The sequence below is a fragment of the Uloborus diversus genome, unplaced genomic scaffold (assembly GCF_026930045.1).
Source record: "Uloborus diversus isolate 005 unplaced genomic scaffold, Udiv.v.3.1 scaffold_529, whole genome shotgun sequence".
NCBI lineage: Eukaryota > Metazoa > Arthropoda > Arachnida > Araneae > Uloboridae > Uloborus > Uloborus diversus.
The window spans coordinates 81,582-103,235 of NW_026558713.1; the positions used below are offsets into that span (position 1 = coordinate 81,582).

At 33.3% G+C, this 21,654-nt stretch overlaps 2 protein-coding genes across 3 annotated transcripts in view; one reads left to right on the forward strand and one right to left on the reverse strand.

Moving 5' to 3' along the window:
- The window catches only part of LOC129233562 (vacuolar protein sorting-associated protein 53 homolog), a 57,490-nt gene extending 51,377 nt beyond the window's left edge, over positions 1-6,113 (reverse strand). Inside the window, exons 1-4 of the mRNA XM_054867571.1 lie at positions 6,054-6,113; positions 4,380-4,462; positions 3,461-3,573; positions 869-999 (exon numbers count right to left, since the gene is read on the reverse strand). Of these exons, the coding sequence (XP_054723546.1) occupies positions 869-999; positions 3,461-3,573; positions 4,380-4,395 (260 nt within the window). The 5' untranslated portion in view covers positions 4,396-4,462; positions 6,054-6,113. The remainder of the gene's footprint in view (positions 1-868; positions 1,000-3,460; positions 3,574-4,379; positions 4,463-6,053) is intronic.
- A 1,232-nt stretch (positions 6,114-7,345) lies between these two features.
- The window catches only part of LOC129233564 (putative protein-lysine deacylase ABHD14B), a 33,452-nt gene continuing 19,143 nt past the window's right edge, over positions 7,346-21,654 (forward strand). The window contains exons 1-2 of one of the 2 annotated variants that reach the window (XM_054867572.1): positions 7,346-7,563; positions 19,900-20,189. In XM_054867572.1, coding sequence (XP_054723547.1) covers positions 7,554-7,563; positions 19,900-20,189 — 300 coding nt within the window. In that variant the 5' untranslated portion in view covers positions 7,346-7,553. The remainder of the gene's footprint in view (positions 7,564-19,899; positions 20,190-21,654) is intronic. The other variant, XM_054867573.1, reaches the window with a different exon arrangement.

Sequence of the window (21,654 nt, forward strand, 5' to 3'; positions counted from 1 at the left end):
TTTTTTTGTATGGTTGGCTCTAAATTATCTGGATTGGATTTTGAAAACGAAAAATAAAATGTTTCAATTATAAGTAAAAATTTAAGCATGAGGCAGGAAAAATTACAAGCAATATACCTAAAAACTGGTTATCACATCCAGAGACTGCAGTTTGTCCTTGTAATGGACTCATCAGTCTGGAATAGTGAATAACAGAGCTGGAGGCAGATGACGTCTCATTGATGCTGAGAGCGCCCAGGAGACTAGATTATTCAATGATGAAAAATTAAGCTCCTCACAATTTTTGAAGCTGCCTGGGTGATTTTGAAGAGCAAGATATAAAAAGCGTTTTCATACATAACTTTGTTACTTTAATTGTTTTTTAACTATTTCAATTAGCTCAGCTAGTAGAGAAAGATTTTTTTGTCTCAGGAGATTAAAGACTTATTTTCGAAGCACAATGGGCAAAAAAAAATCTATTTGGCTGTAGTGGCAAAACAGCGCGGCAGTGGGCACTAATAGATTAGTAACAGGATTCCCTGCTCTTCCGAATTTCAAAAATCGTGCACTAAAACTTTTCCAAAAGGTATAAAAACTTTAGTATCGAGATGTTTTGTACGATAACTTATTAGAAAGTGAATCAAAATTTTATTTGTTTCTAAACACTAATTTTTATTCATATTAAACCGATTTTTTGACCACTTCCTGTTAGCTAATGTGTGTTTGGGACCGTACTGTGGTAATACATATTAAAGAAACTTGACCCCCCAAATGAAACGCTGAAATGCTGCCTCTGTAAACAGGGTTTAATTACTTTCAAACTTAAAATAAAAAGTGAAAAGTATTGGATACATGCATTTAAACTGATTGATCTGATAATAAATCATACCTGATTTTGAATTTCATTCTTCCTGTAACTTCATCAATATTAGACAATGACTGCTCTGTGGGGAATAATTTATTTATGTAATCGACTGCATTGAAATCAGGATGATCTAAAGGATCTGTACTTGGTAAAACCTGAAAATCAAACAGATCTTTTAAATCGAAAATATTAATTTATGAGAAACAAATCATAACCATCGGTAAAAAATTTACAAAATCACATCGTTATGATATTGGTTTATGGGCCAACACATACTTTGAATAGTAAAATTAACTTCACCTTAACGAAATACATCTATGGTAAGCTTTCTACTTGAAACTTGTCATGAATTTTAACAAATACACCTTGAAATAATACAATCAATAAGCCTCTTCGATTTGTCATTAAAGGGCAAGGCTGGCTAATAGCTCTGAAAGTTATCGTAGTTTCATCAAAAGGGTTTCATTCATAAGCAGAATTTAAAAAAGCTTAGTTAAAACACACCTTACATTTCAGAAGATTTTACAAAGAGATATAAAGAGAGAGTAAGCCTAAAGCAAGACAAAATTTTGAAAAACACCTGTTTTTTTTTAAAGGGTGATTTAAAACTAATTTACATAAAATTTGCGGCATTTTTTAACACAAAGTATTTTGGGGAATGGCTTTCCCTGATCACTACAGCACTGTAAATAGGTATATTTTGCAGCATTCTTACAATTAGAAAATGTACACCAAATAACTAATCAAACATAGCCTGAACCCTCCTCTCTAACATCTTCAAAGGTTATATAACATTGAGCACTTAGAACTTTAAGTTAAATTTTTAGGATAGAGCTTCCGAATCTCATCTCTTCATCACATTTTTAAGACTTCAATTTCAAAAAACTCCTTTTTATATTTCCTCCTCCCACCAACGCACAATATATTTAAGTACAGAAAACATTTTAATTTGAAAGAAATTTTTTTCAGTCTTAGTGTGAGTTTGAATTCAACTAGTGGTCAGATGAAAAGCAATGTACAAGGATACAGGGTTTGTCCGGAAAGTAATGGGACTGATTTTCTTCCGCCGCGACTGTACTTCGGAGCCTGCATGCGCCGATTGGATTCGGGAGAGGGCGTTCCTAAATAACGAACGAGCAGCTAGTCAGTTGTCTCCGAGCATCTGGAGAGTCAGCACAGGCATTTTCGCGCGATGTGTTTCTGTGAGTGGAGCATGCCGAAAGTGCAGCGTTCGTTAGAGCAGAGGTACGCGATTAAATTCTGTGTGAAACTCGGTAAAATATGCGACAGAGACGTTTGATATGATCAAGCAGGCTTACCCAGATGTTGCTTTAGCAAGAAGTGGTGTGTTTCGGTGGCACCAGGCCTTTTGGCGGGCTGGGTAGAGGTCGCCGATGAAGACCGTGCTGACAGACCTTCAAATTCGACAAACACCGGCAATGTGACTCATATGCGCTAAGTTTTGAACTCAGACCATCAACTAAGTAATTGTTTAATTGCCCAAATGTTAAATTTACCAAAATCTGTGGATCATGACATTGTGACGGTGCATTTGAACATGCACGAAGTTGGTTCCAAAAGTGCTCATTGACGATCAGAAAAGCATCCCAACACTTCCGCAGCCGCCCTACAGCCCAGATGTGCCCCCCCCCCCCCGGACTTTTTTTTGTTTCTTCGCTTGAAAAGGCCGATGAAAGGGAAGCATTTTGAGATGACAGAGGGGATCCAAGCAGCATTCACCGCGGCTCTCAAGGCTATTCCGGAAAATGCCTACCGTGACGCCTTCGATGCCTGGAAATCGCGATGGCGGCGCTGCAGCGACACAGAAGGAGCCTATTTTGGAAGTTTTTAAAGAATAGTAACAATTGGCTCAATAATTTTTTTTTTAATCGACTCAGTTCTATTACTTACTGGACAAACCCTGTACAGTAGAATGCACGTACAGTAACTAGGTATCTGGGGAGCAAATGCATGAGTTCAAATTGTAATGCAATCCAATTGGAACTGCTTACAGTTCCAAGAGTTACTAAGCAATAGTAAGCACGGGTAGTACCCAAAAAGTATATATACAAGGTGTCTATAAAAGAACTCTGGGGTTTTGAGGCAAAACATTTTAATGAAGTAAAAAATTTATATAAATGTTTTATACATGATTGGAAAGGTCATATTTTCCAAGTTTTTTTAAACAATTTAAATGAAGTTCAATATGAACTCTGTTAGTGGCACAGCACAAATCATAAGGGTATTCCATCTCTTTCTGTGCCCTGGCCAGCATGTCTGGGGGGATGGTTGCCACACAATTGATTATTCGTTCCCAGAGGTGGCAAACATTACAAATTTTCTCCGCATACACCAGATTCTTGATATGCCCCCAGGAGAAAAAAAGTCCAAGGGAGTCATATCAGAGCTCTTGGGGGGCCCTGGAACAGGTCCTTCCCTTCCAATCCATCTGTTGTTAAGTTGGAATATATGGAGACTGGAAAACGTTTCCAATTGGTATGAGCAAAACTTGATGAGCCACTCGTTTCAGAGAAACTACATTTTGCTATCTCCTATAGTTAATAAGATATAAATTTTTAAAACCCCGAGTTCTTTTATAGACACCATGTATTTTACCTGCTCAATAGCATTCTGAACTTCTGGTGGAAAATCAATGTGATTATTGAGATTTTCGTCCTCTACTGCTTCATCATCAAATTCCATTTTCATCTTTACTGGTTCTTGAATTTCTGAAAAGCAGAAAATTTTATCACAATTTAGCTTGCAATAAAAATAAAATATAGATAAAATATCTTTTTTTACGTATGTGGGGGGGGGGGGCACATATTAGGGGATAAAATTCAGGATAAGATAGAGGGTCTCACACCAAAATTTCCAGGTCTCCTCCTTGAAAATAATTTGAGAGCAAGACTCCTGCCTGTGGAAGGGTTCATTTAAGACTTTATCAGCTCAAGAGGATTCATTATCTTTATTAAGTTTTAAGAGTATTTAGGTAATTTTAGTGGAATGAAAGTAAGCAATCATGAACAAATACAAAGTTAGCACAAAGCATAACAGTGAAAGCAAAAGAAATATTACAAAAAAATGCTCAAATATGAAAAAAATATTGCTATTTTTTCTACTACATGTTAAGCTCAGAACAAACTCTCCTCTCTTTTTAACTATTTGAGAACCATAAGCTCTGAAGTAGCATATTGAAACTTGCCACCAGCGCAGTCAGAAATACCTTCTGAAGGAAGTTTTTTGATCAAAACAGATTTTTCATATGCATTAACTACCATATTAAAATTTGAATTTATGTTCAAACCAATGGCTCTGGGGGGTGTTTTCACCCCCCCCCCCTTGCTTCGCCACTGAAACTTACAATATTTTTTAAAAAATTTAAACTCTATGACAAATTTAATGAACATTCAACGTTCCACTGAGATAGTTATCCTTCGAAAATTGTCAAGACCAAGTGAGTGGTTGTCTTTTTACTATTTCAGAATTAATTAAGACTTCACTGTTCTTACAATACCCGAGATATACAACATACCTCTTATATTTTCCATCTATTTTCATATAAAACATGGACAAAATGTCATTGGAATAGAAATTCATAGGATGATGGTAAGCTGCCTGAAAAAGATCAGCAAAATTAATTTAAGACATTATAACTTTCATTTTTAAATGAGGCACTTTTGAAACAAAGTAATTTTTAACTAAATGAGACACAGAATATCTTCTGGCAGTTTATATATCTAAAATTGTATTCATTTTCAGATCAATGCAAAGGTTTTTCTCTCACATATAATGATGAATTTTTTTATTAACCCCTTAACGATCGGACCATTTTCCAGAAAACGGTCATAAAAGTGTCTATTTTTTTTATTTAAGAAAGTAATATAAAAATAAGTGTATAAACAACACGTGCATTAAATTTTTAATATTTTTAGATTGAAATTTTAAAAAAATTTAAAATTTTACGAAAAGTCAAAAAGCAAGCCCAAGCAAACAGTGAAAATTTAAGAAATACGTCTTTTAAACATTAAAAAAGAATTTTATTAATATTTTGTGTAATATAAATAAAGATAAGTAAATTTTTCTTGTGTGTTAAATTTCAAAGCTTGAGATACAGAGGCTAATGTCACAATCTGGTAAGTTAGTACCAAATTTCCTTTCTTCATCTCTGCAATTACATTTAAAATGGACTGGTGCTGCCATCTAGTGTATAAAGAGAGAAATAAAATGTATTCCGGGCAAAATAAATGAATTGGTTTTAATAGTTTCGTCGGGTTAATATTGCACACCCCAGCACGGCAATATCACGGGAGCGAGAAATGGAAGTCAAAACCCCAGCACGGCAATTTTACGGGAACGAGCGGGAAAGAGTTAATGGATACCTCAGAGTGTGAATATTAGGGACAGTACCCACAGGTCCATCATTTTAAAATCTTCCACGGGGATGGTGGGAGAGAGACAAAAGATTTGTGTTTAGTACACTTTGTAAGCAAAAGCAAGCTTTGTTAATATAAACTGCTTCAGCCTTCAGGAAAAAAACACAACTTTTCATTAGTTCTCACTTTTGGTGTTAAGAGAATAGATAAACAAAGAGAAAGTCAAAGCTGCTAACTACTTGCATGCACACATTTTGCTACCTTCGAGGCTGTATGATGGCGCTACAAGACATTGAAGGGTTTTCTTTCCTTTTAAGGGCAAAAACTAGAAGCATGACAGATCGACTTACTCTATCTTTCCGGGGAGGAGGGACGATTCCAGTCATTCTAATCACACCCCCCCCCCCCACAAAAAATTTTTTTTTTAATGTTTTCAATTTTCAAGTTATCTGTTTGAATTTTCATAGGCTGCATAGAACTTATTTTATAAGTCATCGAAACGGTAGTTGCACAATTTATTTTCAACTAATAGTTCAAATCTCTTTTCTCATTTGGATATAAGAAAAATTAAGGAAACAGATAAATATAGGAAAGTTCAAAGAGGTATTAGTCCTTTTAAGGACAGTTTGTGAGAACAATAAAGAGGCGTTCGTGAAACATGGCATTCAACGTTCCGAACAGCTTGACGTTATTTAAACTTTTTTATACTTTAATTGGAGATTAGATGTCTTAAATTACACAAGAAACACTTGTTATCGAAAATCGATTTGAAAAGGATTCCTATTTACGATTCAAAACTTTTACTGTTGATATGATGAGAAATTTTCACGTACACATGTAAGAAAATTGTGATGTAAACAATGAAGGCGAAGGAACCATTACTCACGTTCTTGCTGCCATATCTGAGTGAGTTCGACGAGCTTGACCGAGAGCGAGCGGTTAGTTAATCACGTGACAACTAATGATCACGTGCTCCAATCAACCAATCAACAGCTAAAAATGGTAACCGGTGAGGTAACCGATTGATGATAGAACGCTGCGGTTTGTAACCGGTTACTTATCGGTAGACCGGTGAGGTTTGTCGAACGCAACCTCTCGACGAGCTCCACCGAGAGCAACCGGTTAGTTAATCACATGACAGCTAATGATCACGTGCTCCAATCAACCAATCAACTGCTTAGATTGGTAACCGCCGTGGTAACCGGTTGATTATAGAACGATTCGGTTAGTAACCAGTTACTTACCGGTCGACCAGTGAGTTTCGTCGAACGCAACCTCTGTGAGTAAAAGTAGTCGAAGTTAGTGGGGCTATGGTTAGTAAATCTATCACATAGACTAATAATAAGCATAGACTAATAATAAGAGTAGACCGAGCTATAGCAACCCTTTTGCTGCTCATAAACCAAACCATGTGACTGGTGGATATCCTAGCAACAGCGGGCGTTGATCGTAGCAGACGATCAACGCACGCGAGAAATAAAATCAATAAGAATTGATGAGGAAGAATGATCTTTTATGGAGTCCGATTCGTAAATTTGTTATTCTAAGTTGTAAATATTTTGTTAACACAGTGAGTTTTTCGTTTAGATAGTATTGTGCATTTTCTTTAGTCAATTTCAATAACTCTCTAAGCAATAAAAGATGCAAGCGACCAAGAAGAATCAGCAAACGGTAAGATTTTTACCTACAGTTTCAATACCGATTAGTACATTTTTGCGTTAACGCAAAACGTTTACGCCATTTCGTTCACGCCAACGCTGACAGCTCCAAATGAATTAAAAGTTACCGAGAACTGATCAAAAACTATTACTAATGTCAAAATAATGCATAACTAAAAGAAAAACAGTTCAATCTCTGCACCTGGAAGTTTTTTTTAATGAAAACACATTGTCGTAAAATACATGTCGAGTGCCAAACTGTAGATAATGCTGCCATCTAGCAACCATGCTGCCAAAGTCTTCGCCAAGCCCTTCCACTAGTCACATGATACATCTATGAACCAATTTTCTTCATCAGCAAGAATGAGAAGCTCGGTCTACTCTTATTATTAGTCTATGATCTATCATTCAAAGTTTCTGAGTCTTTTCTAAATAATCTGACGTTGAAAAATTACCGATTTTCAATTAAAAGGTTGGCAACACTAAAAAAGTAAACAAAACACTGCGAATTTCGCATCGCAGCTGAAAAAACGAAGTACGAGATGTTTAAATTGGAAGTTTCAATTTATTCTTCAAACAAATGGGTTGTAAAAAATTTCTTTGATGTTACTTAGCGGTTGTTTTCTATGTAAACTTTTTTTTTCACTTTGTTTCTTGTTCTATTAACTGAAAACTATGGCTCTCAGTGAGTATTTCTTTTTTCATGTATAACCGATGTATCATAGTTTCTATATAATATATATATATATATATATATACATTTCATTTATAAACGTGACGTAATAACCAAGGACGCTTCAAACTCAAGCTTTTGGGAGGGGGAAAATTCTCAGTTTGCCGAATGAAATCTCATGAAACCTCGAATTTTACCGAACGATAAAACACGAGCATGCACACTTACCTACCGAATAAGTAATTTTAGTCATCATTTAAGAATTGGCAATTCTGTTACTCTGTCTCTAAACTTGCCGAATTGTCAGGAAAATTTGCCGAATATGGTAACATTTTGGGAGATCACAGTAACCTCCCATCCAGTCAGTGGCGTACCAAGACAGATGGGGGCCTGGAGCGCTACTCGAAATGAGGGCCTACCTGGTATTAAAACTGAAGTTTCAAACTATGTGTACATACCATATATTACAGTAATTATTTTAAGTGGTACATTTTTGCATATTTAAATAGTGTTGGTTTGATTTCGGACACTATTGTAAATACCACAGTAAAACACATGGTTTTAAGTAAAATTAAGTAAATACTACATTTTTAATAAAATTGTGCTTTGTCAGAAAATATCAAAAACAGAAAAAAGTCTTAAAATTATATTGTATCTTAAAAATTTATTGCATCTGAACATCCAAGTACAGTGAACAGAAACGTTTAGGCATTCCAGATTTAATTAATTTTAGGATAAAAATTGGCTTTTACAGCAAAAAAAAACCTTTACTATTCCTTTGAGTAAGACACACCAGGGAACTATTTCCCTGATAATATCACCTAATCTCAGAGAAAAATATTTTTAAAACATGCTTACCTAAATAAGGATGAAATTCACACGTTCACAGTCTTTCATAAAACTTTTCTGCAGGTCTCGCCCACAAAAAAAAAAAAAAAAACGCTCTTTACGTTCTTCAGACAAAAAAACTCTGGTGTGACCCTATACTTGCCTGGCACGTTTGATTGTAGTGGAGAAAACGCTCTTCGCTGGTAGAATTGAAAATATTTAATGTTCGACAGAAATTAAGACAAAAAATTTTTGCGTATGCATGGGTTTAACTAACTAATCCGATTTCTAAAGCGAAGAGCGTAATTTCCCCCGATTATCAGACAAAGGGCTAGGAACTATTTCTTTTGCTTGGCCGCAGCTCATTTCTCCATAGTCAAGTAAGCTTGCAATCGAGTATAGAATGGATGGGAGGAGGTATTATGCAGTCAAGGTCAAAAGTCCCGAAGGATTGACCAATTAAACAGTTTTACGCTGTCGAAAGGGGCATAGCAAAAAGGAAGTCCCCTTTGCTTGAGTCAGAAGGGGTCCGATTTGTTCTTAGAAGTTACAGCTTCGGGCAGGAGACGAAACTTAAAACCAAAAAAGTGCAGCTGGTAAAAAGAAAAATTTATCTGACTGATTTTTCCAACGCCACAAAGGATAGACAACTTCTCATTTAGGAATGGATTTTCTTGGTTATATGTTTGAATTTGGTTTCAAAAATAGTGTATGAATTAAGACTAGACCATCGTAGTCTTAATACACAAAACAAAACATAAAACTGATATTTTAGCTGTATACTGTAATGATTAAAAATTAAAAACGTGCATCTGTTATGCATTAGTTTTTTTTTATAAATTGTTTGAAAAAAAAATGCATAAAACTTTGCTGAAAGCACTTAACAAAATAAAAGCAAATATTTTTATAGGTTTAGTTAATTTAAAAATTTGGGGCCCCCATTAAATTCGTGGCCCAAGCGCTCATGTGCCTTTGAACACTAGGACGGGTCACTATGAAAAAAAGTCATATTTAACAAAATTTATGATATATACTCGCATATATAGGTAACTGATTAATATTTCTAATCATGATGTATATGACAGATCTACTGGAAAAAATAAGATACAATTTCGGGGCTTATGTCAAAGCGGGGCCTGTGGGACATAATTTGCCCTCTCTTTGTTTAGGCAAGAGTCACTGAGAAAATATTCATTCTACATAAAAGGTCAACTTTTTATTTATCTAAACCATGACATAAGGCACGTCTGGTGAAAAAGAAAACAAATTAAAATTTTGGGGCCTATGTCAAAGCGGGGCCTGGGTATCATAAACCCTCCATTGATCCCAAAGAGGTATTGATTGTATCCCTGAACAAATATTTGGTCTTTAAAAAAATTATGATTTATTAAGCCAACTTGTTTAAGCATTCAAACCAAGATGTGCGACAATATTGGTGAAAACCAAAAATTGAAATTTGGGGGCCTATGTCAAAGCGGGGCCTGGGGCGGAGGGGGCGGTCCGCCCCCCCTTCGGTACGCCACTGCATCCAGTGTTGCCAGATAGTCAAATCCAGATTTCCCCAATTCCCTTCCAACTTTTCCCCAAAAAGCAATGTTTTCTATCAAAATTCCCCAAATTCAAAAATTATTTTTCCTCTAATATTTTCATAAAATGAATCGACTTGCTCTGATATTTTTGTCTCTTGGAAATTTTTTTTCTCCCCAAATAGCCAAATTTTCTTATGAAATTCCCCAACTTTTTTTTCTTCCCATTTTTGCTTATTGTTTGTCTTTATCTTTTTTTATCCTTACTATTAATAAAGCTGAAAGTCTCCCTGTCCGGATGTCTCTCTCTCTGTCAGGATCTCTGTGACGCGCAAGCACCTTGACCAACTGATTTTCATGAAATTTGGCAAAGAATTAGTTTGTAGCATGGGGGTGAGCACCTTTAAGCGATTTTTTCAAAATTTAATTTTGTTCTTTTTTTATTTCAATTTTAAGAACATTTCCCTCAGCAAAATTATCATAAGATGGACGACTAAATTACCAAGTAATCATAATGTGGAACCGTAACGTGAGCAAGCCAGTTGGCAAGAAATTCATCATGTATTTTTTGTAAATATACAGGGGAACCAAAATACCTTTTAATTTTCTACTACGGGCAAAGCCGTGCGGGTGCCACTAGTCATAAATATAAGCGTCTGACCAAGAGATAAGAAATAACTAAATATTTTTTTTTTCTACTCTTATAACACTCTGCTTCTGTATGTACATTTAAACTATGATTTTTGTATATATTTACCTACGAACATCTTCTTCAACACACTTATTTTTGCCTGTTTCACGTATCAGCTAGTTACTTATGCAGAACTAGTAATGCGAATTCCGTAGCATAATACAGTAGAAGACCGTTATAACGCACACCTTGGGACCACAGCTTTTGCGTTATACAGGATTTTGCGTTATATAGATCATTTCACAAATTTTAAAACTAACATTCAGAATCAGAGCCTGATTACCGCAGGGGTATGTGGGGCAAAGGCCCCTCCTCTTAGATTTCAGGGGGGCCGAAAATCCCCTTAATTTATCATGTTAATTAAAAATAAATGATGATTTAAATCAGAATCTAGAGTACAATGATATCATTGATAGTTTTGCAAATGCCAAAACAAGGAAAAAATCTATTTGTTGATAAAAATTCCCTTTAAAAATATGATCTCTTTGCAAATCAGAAAACTACTCCAAATTTAGTCAACGTTTACTGTAGTACATTTATATCATAGATAATTTTGGTATTTACGGTTTACTGCAATGGGCAAAGTTTAACCACATTTTTATATTTATCGTATACTACTATATCTCTTCTACTTTTTAAATGTATTTATTACATTGTGATATGAGGTACCACCAAATTTAGTATGGTTGTGTAAAAACGCAAATATTGAAATATTTTATTGATTCAACATGTAAAAAAAGCTGGAATGGGGGGGGGGGGGGGCACAAAATGAATTTCGTTCCCAGTGTCTTCAAAAATCTTAGGGGGCCCTGAAATAGAAATGTGCCCCATGTTCAATGTCAGGATGATCAGGCTCTGTTCAGAATATATCTAGATATTAGCACTTCAGAATGAGTTTTATCTGCAAAGAATATTAAAGTACCAATATTACAATTAGTTATTCACAAATAAATATGTTTCACAATCAAAAGAAAGTGCAATATCCTGCACTTCTGCTAGCTTCATGGTTTGCATAACTGCTGCATTTGCAAGAGCCGTCTGGTATTTTCTGTTTATTATGATTAATAATTCTAAATTTAAAAGCTTTGAATTAAGATGGAAAGATGAAAAACTTTCAAAATTTACTTTGCCTAACAATTTTTATGTTTTCAAAGCAAAACAGAGGGATTTTTTAAGCTTCAAAACCTATTGTTTACTTCTGAAAAGTTGTGCGGTTTATAGAGAATTGCGTTATATAGGTCGGCGTTATAACGGTCTTCTACTGTATTCCACATAAGGGCAGTTCTCAAAAGGTGGGAACAAACACAGACCTCAACTTTGAAGCTTCAACACCAAATAACTTTCATTTTAATTAACTCAAAAATTTTTGAGTTAAATTATAATACTGTATAGAGACAAGAATTGCCATAAATTTTTGAAAAAATGCTCTTCAAATGCCCTCAAAAAAATATTTTCTTTGCTAAAAGGCACAATTTTGGACATACCAAAACGTTAACTGAGCGAATGTACCATTAAAAAAATTTTTTTTTAATTATTTCCATACGTTTCAAAAAAAAATTAAAGGCATGAATCTTACACTGAATAATTTTTTGTTAATATTTTACACAAATAACAAAAGTAAAGACAGATTATTTACTTTGTAAACGATTTTAAAAAGAAGTAAGTTTGAAATTTGATGCATGTCCAAAAGTTACAATCTTTACAATGCTATTTTTTGAGAACTAAGTATATGATGTTTTCGTTTTAAAGGTGTTTATCGATCCTCAGAATCAATTTTTAATTGTTTAAAAGTGTTTTCATAAGCTTTTATGCAGTATCTTAGAAGAAAAGTCATTTTTCTTAAACATACATGCGAGATGTCCAAATGGTGTTACGATCTTGACGCCGATAATTCTGTCCGTTTATTCATAATTTTTAGATGATCCACTGTCTTCTAACCTCAATAAAAAAGGTTATTATAATGTTATCTTCTTTAATCCATCGGTATTTTGCATAATTAATACGTTACACATTGAACAATACATAAATTACAGTGGAAACATGGCTGGTTATGATCGCAACAAAAGCCATTTTGAGCTAAAATCGCCAAGCAAACCTCCATTGGCGACAACACAGTATACGATAAGCTAAAGGTTACCAGAGGGGAATTCCAAGTTTGAGTAGTTTATCGTCAGCTGCACCAGTTTTGGCGATGTTATCACTTGCGCTAGCATTTTTTTTCCCCCGCTTTTATTATTTTAGAATTTTTTTTTTCTCTTCTTTCTTTTGGAAACATAATTTAACGATCGCCAAATAGAAATACGAATTTCTTTTTTCAATAATTTTTTTAGACATCGTTTTAATTCTTATGACATTAGAAAAAATATTTATTATTAAAACTGATGATGTCACTTTTTATATTTGTATTATTTTTAATTTGAAGCATTTTTTTACCTTTCATCAACTTCTTCAAAATCATTCCAAAACTTTATTATATGTAAAGAGTAGTATGTATAGCCATTCAAGTACTTCATTAATATCCTCTTTATTATTAAATTACAAAATTCAAAAAGTAGTAAATAAAATTTTCATTGGAAATGTTAAAAATCAGATTAACAATTGTCAAAAATGGTGAAAATTACATTATGATGATGTCCAAAATCCGTTACCTACAGACTGCTGATTTAATTTGCTAATTAACAATTTTTACAAATACCTGCTGTCTTTTCATGTTCATATCTTGTGTTCTAGGTATGCATACTATAGAATAAAAGCAAAATTGATATCAAATTTGAAAATTTTTGAAATTGCTCAAAGTTAACTTTTTTGTTCCCACCTTTTGAGAACTGCCCATAATGTGAAATGTGAATTGCATAACGTTGAGCAAAGCTAAACCAACGCTGTTTGATACAAACAATGTAACTACCAGATGTTAAGACGCACATTTAAATACGAAATTTTTTTCCCCTAAGGCTTTTCCCCAAGACAAAAAATTTTCCCCAAAGAATTCCCCTCAAAATCCATTTCCCCAAAATTTCCCCAGAGAGCACCAGATTTCCCCAAAATGGGAAAATTCCCCCAATCTGGCAAAACTGCTCCCATCTGGGCAACCCTGAAAATAACTTTGCCCGTGTTACAAATTTCACCTAGTATTTATGGCTCAAATTTTTCAAGGCAATTTTTAGCCATATATGGAAATTAGTGACAAAAAGGGTTGCTGTCTGGCGCCAACATTTTCCACTGTCATGAATCACTCATTGGATTGGCGATTCTTCTCAGGAACAGTTTACTTATCTATTTGGGGCTGTTTTTGCCATCCCATTGCCAATCCGACAACGGTATCGCCAAGTGTGACATTGCTTTGTTTACTTCCACTATCAGTTCTCGCTGAATTTGCTATAGTCATACAATTGAAGTTATAACTGAAAATTATCTGAATATATAAAATAAGTGAAACCTTTAATTTAACTCCTAGTCATTTCTTGTAAAAATTTAGGAATCCTGCCCAATCGTTTCCCATTCTATTCCAAATATGGACATATCCTAGCCTCATGCTTCAAATGATTACAATGCAAAATTAGTTTGCATTAGAATGCAAAAGTTAAATCAGTTTTAACACATTCTCAGCTGGTTTTAGTCATTATGTATCAAGTTTGTAACTAATGGTAGAAATACTTATTAGGCAATGTCACAAGCAAGACTAGATTTGTGATCTTATGCTGGTAAGCAGTATTTCATCTTATTGAATTCTTTTGCCATGGTTAGTTTACTGCTACAATTTCCTTATTTTTTGGGGTGAACTCATAGAAGACACATTCTTAAATTCAAAAACAGTGTATTTAAAATCAAAACTCGGTATATACAGTGAACTGTCTCAAATCCTCCACCAACCTGAAATTCACAATTTTATAAATCTGAACAACATTTGAAACATAAAACAATATGTACACAGTCAAATGCTGAGTAAAAGTTTGAGACATAAATTAGATTAAGAAAGTTGAATTTATCAAGCTGAAGTCATTTTTTTTAATTTGAAGAAATAATTTTCATGAATTTGAATTAAAAGCTTTATCCTAGTCATAAAAAAATATTTCTAGAAGATTTTTGTTTTTTGGGACAACTCCATTATGTTCTCAATTCATCAAATTTGATATGTAAGGCATTTTAAAGATTTTTTACATTGCTTTTGGCAAAAAATATACAACTTACATTGTGGTGAATTTTTGAAAAAAAAAAAAGGATTTATTATGTCTTTCACTAAGCATTGCTGTAATATATAGCTCCTCACGAGTGAAGCTCAGTTGATTAGAGCGTTGTGCTGAAAACATGAAGATCGTGAATTCGATCCCACCATGAGATTTCTTGTTTTTCCCGTAGGTTAATTTTGACCAAAATTTCTAAAAATATACAATTTAAACTCATTTCTGCATTTTGAACCACAGTTATGTTTTTACATTAAAATCAAAGATGGAAACTTTTATTTTAACATGGTAAATCTTGATTTTTTTTTTTTTTTTTTTTTTGTAACTTTTTCCTTAAATACTTCATAAAATTACAAGAATGAGTTAATGTTAATGTTGAGAAAATTTTATTTTATTTTTCATCACCATCAGAAGAAAAAAATCTCATTGTGGCTGTATTTTGAAAAATTGCTGTTAAAAAAATCGGATTTTTGAGCTGCCGCTGTTGTGCGTGAATGCTTTGCACGGGGTAGCTAGTCATTTTTCTGCTAGGATTTTCTGTGGTTGTGTGACAAATTTCACTATTGGGCGATTCCATCATAACTAGTGTGACATTACTAATGCTATTATTACTTACTAGTTACTGGCAATACTATTTTTTATTTTCAAAGTTCTTTTTAATTAGCTCAGCATCAAAAATCAAGCATTCATTAATATTATCTTATTTAATATCCTTTTATAAAGGAACTACATGCACAGTTTAACTACTCTCAGTTTTTATTATTAAGTATTAGTTTTATAAAGCTTGTAACTTGTGTGACAATTTCTGTTTTCAGCTGCCGCAATTGTTCTTGTTGTAAAATTAGTAATTAATTATACAAAACTAAGAACAATTATATTGTGCATGTAATTGTTTTATAAAAGGGTGTAAAATCAAGTAATATCATCCAATGAATGCCAGAACTTCTTTAATACTTCATTAAACTTTAAAAATAAGATGTCATTTTAAAGTTTTTATCACCACTTTGAGGGAAAAAACAAAAAAATCATATTTTTGCTCTTATTTAAAAAGAAAAAAATTGAAAAAACAAGGTCTTTTGAACATGCCCGCTCCAAACCTGATCAGCGCCGTCATGCAAATGTCTTATGAGCACTTTTATGCAGTGGCGTCTGAGGAAAATATAGTTAACCCCTGGAATGAGGTTTTGTTGACAAATTTGACGTGGACGTTTGGCATTTAATTTATTTTATAAACATTGTGTAAAAAAACGTATTTAATTTTGGATTACAGTGTAGATTTTTACTTCATATCTTGACGTTATTTCGAGTTCAGTAGCTCTGATATGTTAATGTGTTTTGGAAAAAGAAAATATTTTAAATATCAAAGTTAACGCTGCTCTAAATATTTCTAATCTCTAATTGGTGAATAATTAAACACTCATATTCCTAACAGGAAATATTCCACATTGTTTATGTGCTAAACAACATTGGATATTTCCTGTTATTCCTCGGCACAAAATTATTTATTTATTGCTTAACTTATACGCTTGTTAAAACATGACAACAGGGTACTCATTATATTTCTAAATTGAAATATAAAGGATATTCCACCTTAAAATATGAAACTGAACACCCCCTCTTTCCGGTAAAACCAATAATTCTAAAATACGGAATCATTAAAAAGGCCTTGAATGTGATAATTAAAACAAATGCATTGTCCATAGCTCTTTTAATGTGCAAATAATTAAAGAAAAAAAGGAAGGGGAGAGAATCGAGTAATTATGGTCAAGTCGTTAACTAAAAAGTCAACCAAAATTGATGACTACAATTTACAAATATTACGCACAAGTAAAATATATGCAAATTGGCTTACAGTATGTTTTGTGTATGATATTATGATATAGTCGAAACTACCATGAACAATAGTTAGAAATCAAAAAAGGACATATTACACAAATTACACTACAACATAATCACCTCAAGAACCAAAATGGGGAACATGAGATTTATTGCCCCTCATATGCTCAGCTTTATGTATTAATGACATTCTGAAATAGCATTCACTGCTCTACATTAGGAAGAAAATTGCTAATGTATGCTATAATTAGCAGCATGTGTTTTCAGTGCAAAAGATTGCGCTTTTGAATAGCATATTTAGACACAACAAGGCAATAATTTTTCTGCTTTTTTCAATAAGCTGTGTAATTTCACCGCCACTATTGGACATAATCAGGGCCTGATATACGTATGGTCCGGCAGGTCCATGGACCTGGGCACTACAATTTTAGGAATACTAAAATAGGGTAAATTTTCTTTATTTCTTCCCTGTTTCGGAAACTTCCACATGAAAAATGTGCAGATTCTCTTGTGAGAGGACCACCAAATTTTGCCAAGGCCTGGGCATTACTATGGCTTAATCAGGCCCTGGATTTAATGAAAAGTTTAATTTAATTTTTTTAATAAGAAGATTCTCCCTAATTGGAGCATTTTTGATTGGTAGAGCTCGGCACCTTTTTACTTTCTTCTATATCTGATATATAGATAAAAGTATTGGATTCATGCAAATTTTCGAATTTTGACGGATTCGAACGTTTTGAGGTGTGCTGAGTCCATTTCGACCATTTTTAGAAAATGTCTGTCTGTGTGTCCCTGTGTGTGTCACGTATGTGTGTGACCAGTTTTTTGTGGCCGCTCTACAGCAAAAACCACCGCATGAAATCGAGCGAAATTTGGTACACATATGTGCCCCTATGTGAACTTGTGCCCATTGTTTTTTGGCACAAATTCCTCCAAGGGAAGTGGAGCAATGGGACATTTTTTGAGTTTTGCGTGACTGCTATTCCTCATTAAGTAACTGGCAGAATCAAACAAAATTTGGTCCATATGTTGCCCCTAACAGGTACAGGTCCTGATTCAATTTTGGTGTCAATAGCTTAAACGGAGGTTGAGCTATAGAACTTTTTTTTGTTCTCAATTGTGACTGCTGTATCTCAAGAAATAATGAACATAATCAAACAAAAATTTATCGACAAGTAGCCCTTAGAGGGTATAAGAAATGATTCTACATTTTGGCGTCAGCAGCTGAAAAGGGTGTGGCACAATCAAACATTCTTTTTTTCCCATTGTGAGTACCATATCTCAAGAAGTAATGCTACTTTCTGGATGAAATTTGGAATAAATATGAATCCATATGTAAACGGGCGTTGGTTCAATTTTGGCGCCTATCGCTCCATGGGGAGCTGATTTTTTTAATTTATGTGAATAAAAATAGCTTTATAATTGCAACAATTAGAAAGATAAATCGTAACAGACTGTCGACTGCATATTTCTCATGTTTTTAATTGTATCGGAAATATTATCTCAATGATTTAAAATTTCTAACTATTGCCATCTCGTGTTTGTTAACAAATAAATGTTTGTAATTATTTTAAACAAGGCTTTTAAAAAAATTTTCAATTTTCATTCTTTGCTTTGCTTTTGAGATAAATCAGGAATTGGGATGGTCGTCAAGTTTTGGCTTGTGTAATTTTGTTTTTGTTGGGAATATTGCTTCCTTGTTAATTATGGGGAGGGATCAGAATTATAAGAAAGATATAGAAGAAAGTTTTGTGATGGCCACAACATACTCGTTGACTCTGGTGCCTTCATATCATGCTCCGCACGACCTTGCACATAGGGATTGCGCAATGCGCAGCCCTGCTTTTGAATTCTTTCTGTCATCCAGGAATGCTTTGCAGTGGTCAACTAGTTTATCTATGTTTTTATCATTCATGTTTTTGATGCTTTAGTTTGTTAGGTTTGTTGACTTTGTATTTTATGGAAAATCACAATTTTTTTGAAAATGTGTCATTAAAAGCAAAACCATTGCTAGTTATTCAATCAAATTTTATTAAAAGTTTTAAAAAGTGCCCTTCAAGAAAGATACTTTGCTGCTAAAACAAATGAAGTGTTGAAAATAAGGTATGATTAAAAATAAACTTTAGTTATATATATATTTCTTTTGCTATTTAGTAGCTATGTTTGAATAAAGTTTTCTGCATATAAAACATTAGAAAGTTTCATATTTATGTACTTTTAGTGATGGGAAAGAATCCCTATTTTTCTCAAAATGACAATGGAAATTGATTTTACCATACATCACACCCTACAACTGTTTACTGGCTTTTGTTTTTGTGTTTTGGAATGCTGGGACATTAGCAGGCATGTTATTTAATTGTTTTGGTTATAATATTTGATTAAATTGAACATATTTTCACATAATAATGTCACAAATAGTTTATTTTTGTGAAAAAAAAAGTGACTCAAAGACTGCTACCTTTTTTGACACGCTTTTATTATCTTTGCCTGTATGTATGTATCTTGTAACGGAATCTTGCAACTCAAATTTTGCCCACATCCTGAGGGGGAGCATGAGGATTAAAAGTGCTTGCAAAAATTAGAATTAAATATCGATAGAAGCCCCTGATTTTTCTGCATCAGATTAAATTTGTTTCAATGTTCAAAAGTAATTATAATGTGAATTATAATTATTTTTTATTAGTTTCATGCCAAAATGTTGGTAAAAAACAAAAATTCATTCTTGATCATGGTCATTGTTGAACAATGATTTTATTAAAACATATCTCTAATTTTAAAAGTAATATAAATATGGTTTACACACACGTACATTGATGTCTGTTGTGGATTAGCTGGATTAGACAACTATTCGAGTTCAAGTAAACTAAAAATAAAATAAAATAATAGTTTAAAAAACTAAAAAAACTTGATTTTGTAGCAACATAAACTAAAAAGTAAAAAATAATCTGTGGATGTTAAGTATGATGAAATAATTGACCAAGCAATTAATTTAATGTGAAAAAAGCAGGGGAGCTGCTTCGTATCAGTTGTCTTAAATTTCTTCCATTTGTTGTCCTTGCAAAAATGAAAATAGATAGCAAGCACCCCACGGTTTATTTTTACATTGAAGTTTATTATTTGGTCAATTATTTCATCATACTTAATATCCAAAGATTATTTTTTACTTTTTACTTCATGTTGCTAAAAAAGGGTGTTTGTTTAGTTTTTTAAACTATTATTTTTTTCTTTATGTGTTTTATAACTTTATTTCATTTTCTCAAATCCAAATTTTTATTTTCTTCTACAGTTCACAAAATAATGAGCGTTACTGTACTTCTCTTGCTAGCATGGATGTCTGTTGGAATTGTTATGTACAGAACTTCATCAAATAAACTGAATGATGTATTTGAGGAAAGTACAGAATTGTTTAGAATTCCACTTTCCCCTAGTGAGGAAATAGAGGCCTGCAGAGCTAATAATCGAAAATTGAGTCCTAATTTTTGGAAAAAGGTGAATCTGCGCAAGGAAAAAATCCCTGAAGAAATCAATGAAATGATGTCTGCAATGGTGGTTCAATCAGACTTTATTGAGGTTGAGGTAATTAATTTTTTCAATTTACTTTTTTTAATTTGATTTAAATAATATTATTACTCAGCTGTTGTGTGTTTTTCAACATAGTAAGCAGGCCCGGATCTATAAATTTTGGGCCCTCTGCAACAAAATCTAGGGTAACAAAACCCCTCCCTATAGGCCAGCAGTGTATATTTGCAACTTCAATAAGTCTTAGTACTAGTTTTATTTTCAATTTCTTGGTCAGTCGGGCCTCTAAAGAAGGATAAATGAATGAGAGTGTTGTAAGTCAACATAATTTGAAATAAATGACGGTTTTCTAAAAACCTCTGTAAAAAATCGAAATTGCATGAATTTTAACTTCAAGAGCAAGATTTGCATTAAAATATAGCTACTTTTTATTACAAATGAACTATGAAAGTTATTTATGACTTGCTTTAAAGTAACTTTTAATTATTTACGCCACTGTCATTCTATATTTCAGATGGAGGTTTATTAAAAGAAAGTCAAGTTTAAGTTTTGATCACCCCTGCTTAAAGCATCACTTGTCATTTTTTGCATTTTTGTCATTTATTGTACCTTAGCTTTACTGTACAAGCTAGCTTATTTGTTTTTTTTTTTGGGGGGGGGAGGGAAGCGTCTAATTTCAACATATCCCTATTTTTAGTATCAAGTCCGAAACACATTTCTTCAAACATCTCGAAAATTCATTTCTGCAGATATTGCTGTTTACTTGACCATGGCAGTATTCACATCTTTTGTGATTTTACTCTAAAAGTTTGGCCACCATTTGATGAATAGGCTATTTGTAGTTGTAGTGACTGCTCACCATTGTTCAGAAGTTTCAATGTTATTTTTGATGGTGATTGGTTGAAACCAGGATGTCCAAAGGTCCCGGAATTTAAGGGACTGTCCCTTATTTGGGGAAACTATGCCACGTCCTGGTGAGCTTTGATATGGGACGGCTTAAGTCCCATATTCTAGCAATACTTTATAAATAGACACAATGAATGAGAGATTATTTTAAGAAAAAAAAATAATAGGATGAAAAACGCAAAATATGAAATAAAGAGTAATAACAAAAATTGTTCAGCACTAGAAATGCAATGTTTTCCATATACCTAGAAAGACTAGCAGTGGTCATTTTGACCGCCATGCATGAAATATTAAAAAGTATATCTTTTCAGGATTTTTAATCATAGAAAAATTTTGTTTTCATTTGTCATAAATTATTTTAACAATTAAATCATAATATAATCTGTAAATCAGTGGCGGATCCAGCCGATTGTTTTGGGAGGGGCCATCCGAAATTTTTGAACAAACTCCAAACTCCTCAGAAATTTTATTATAATGAAGTTTTAAAACCTCAATTTTCGGGGTATCGAGACATTAGGTGAGGGGTTGGATTTAGGAATCTCACTCAAAAATGTTTCAAAATTTAAATTTCCGAGTAATTTTTGAAAATTAGGAAACTAAAATCTCATTTTGTTTA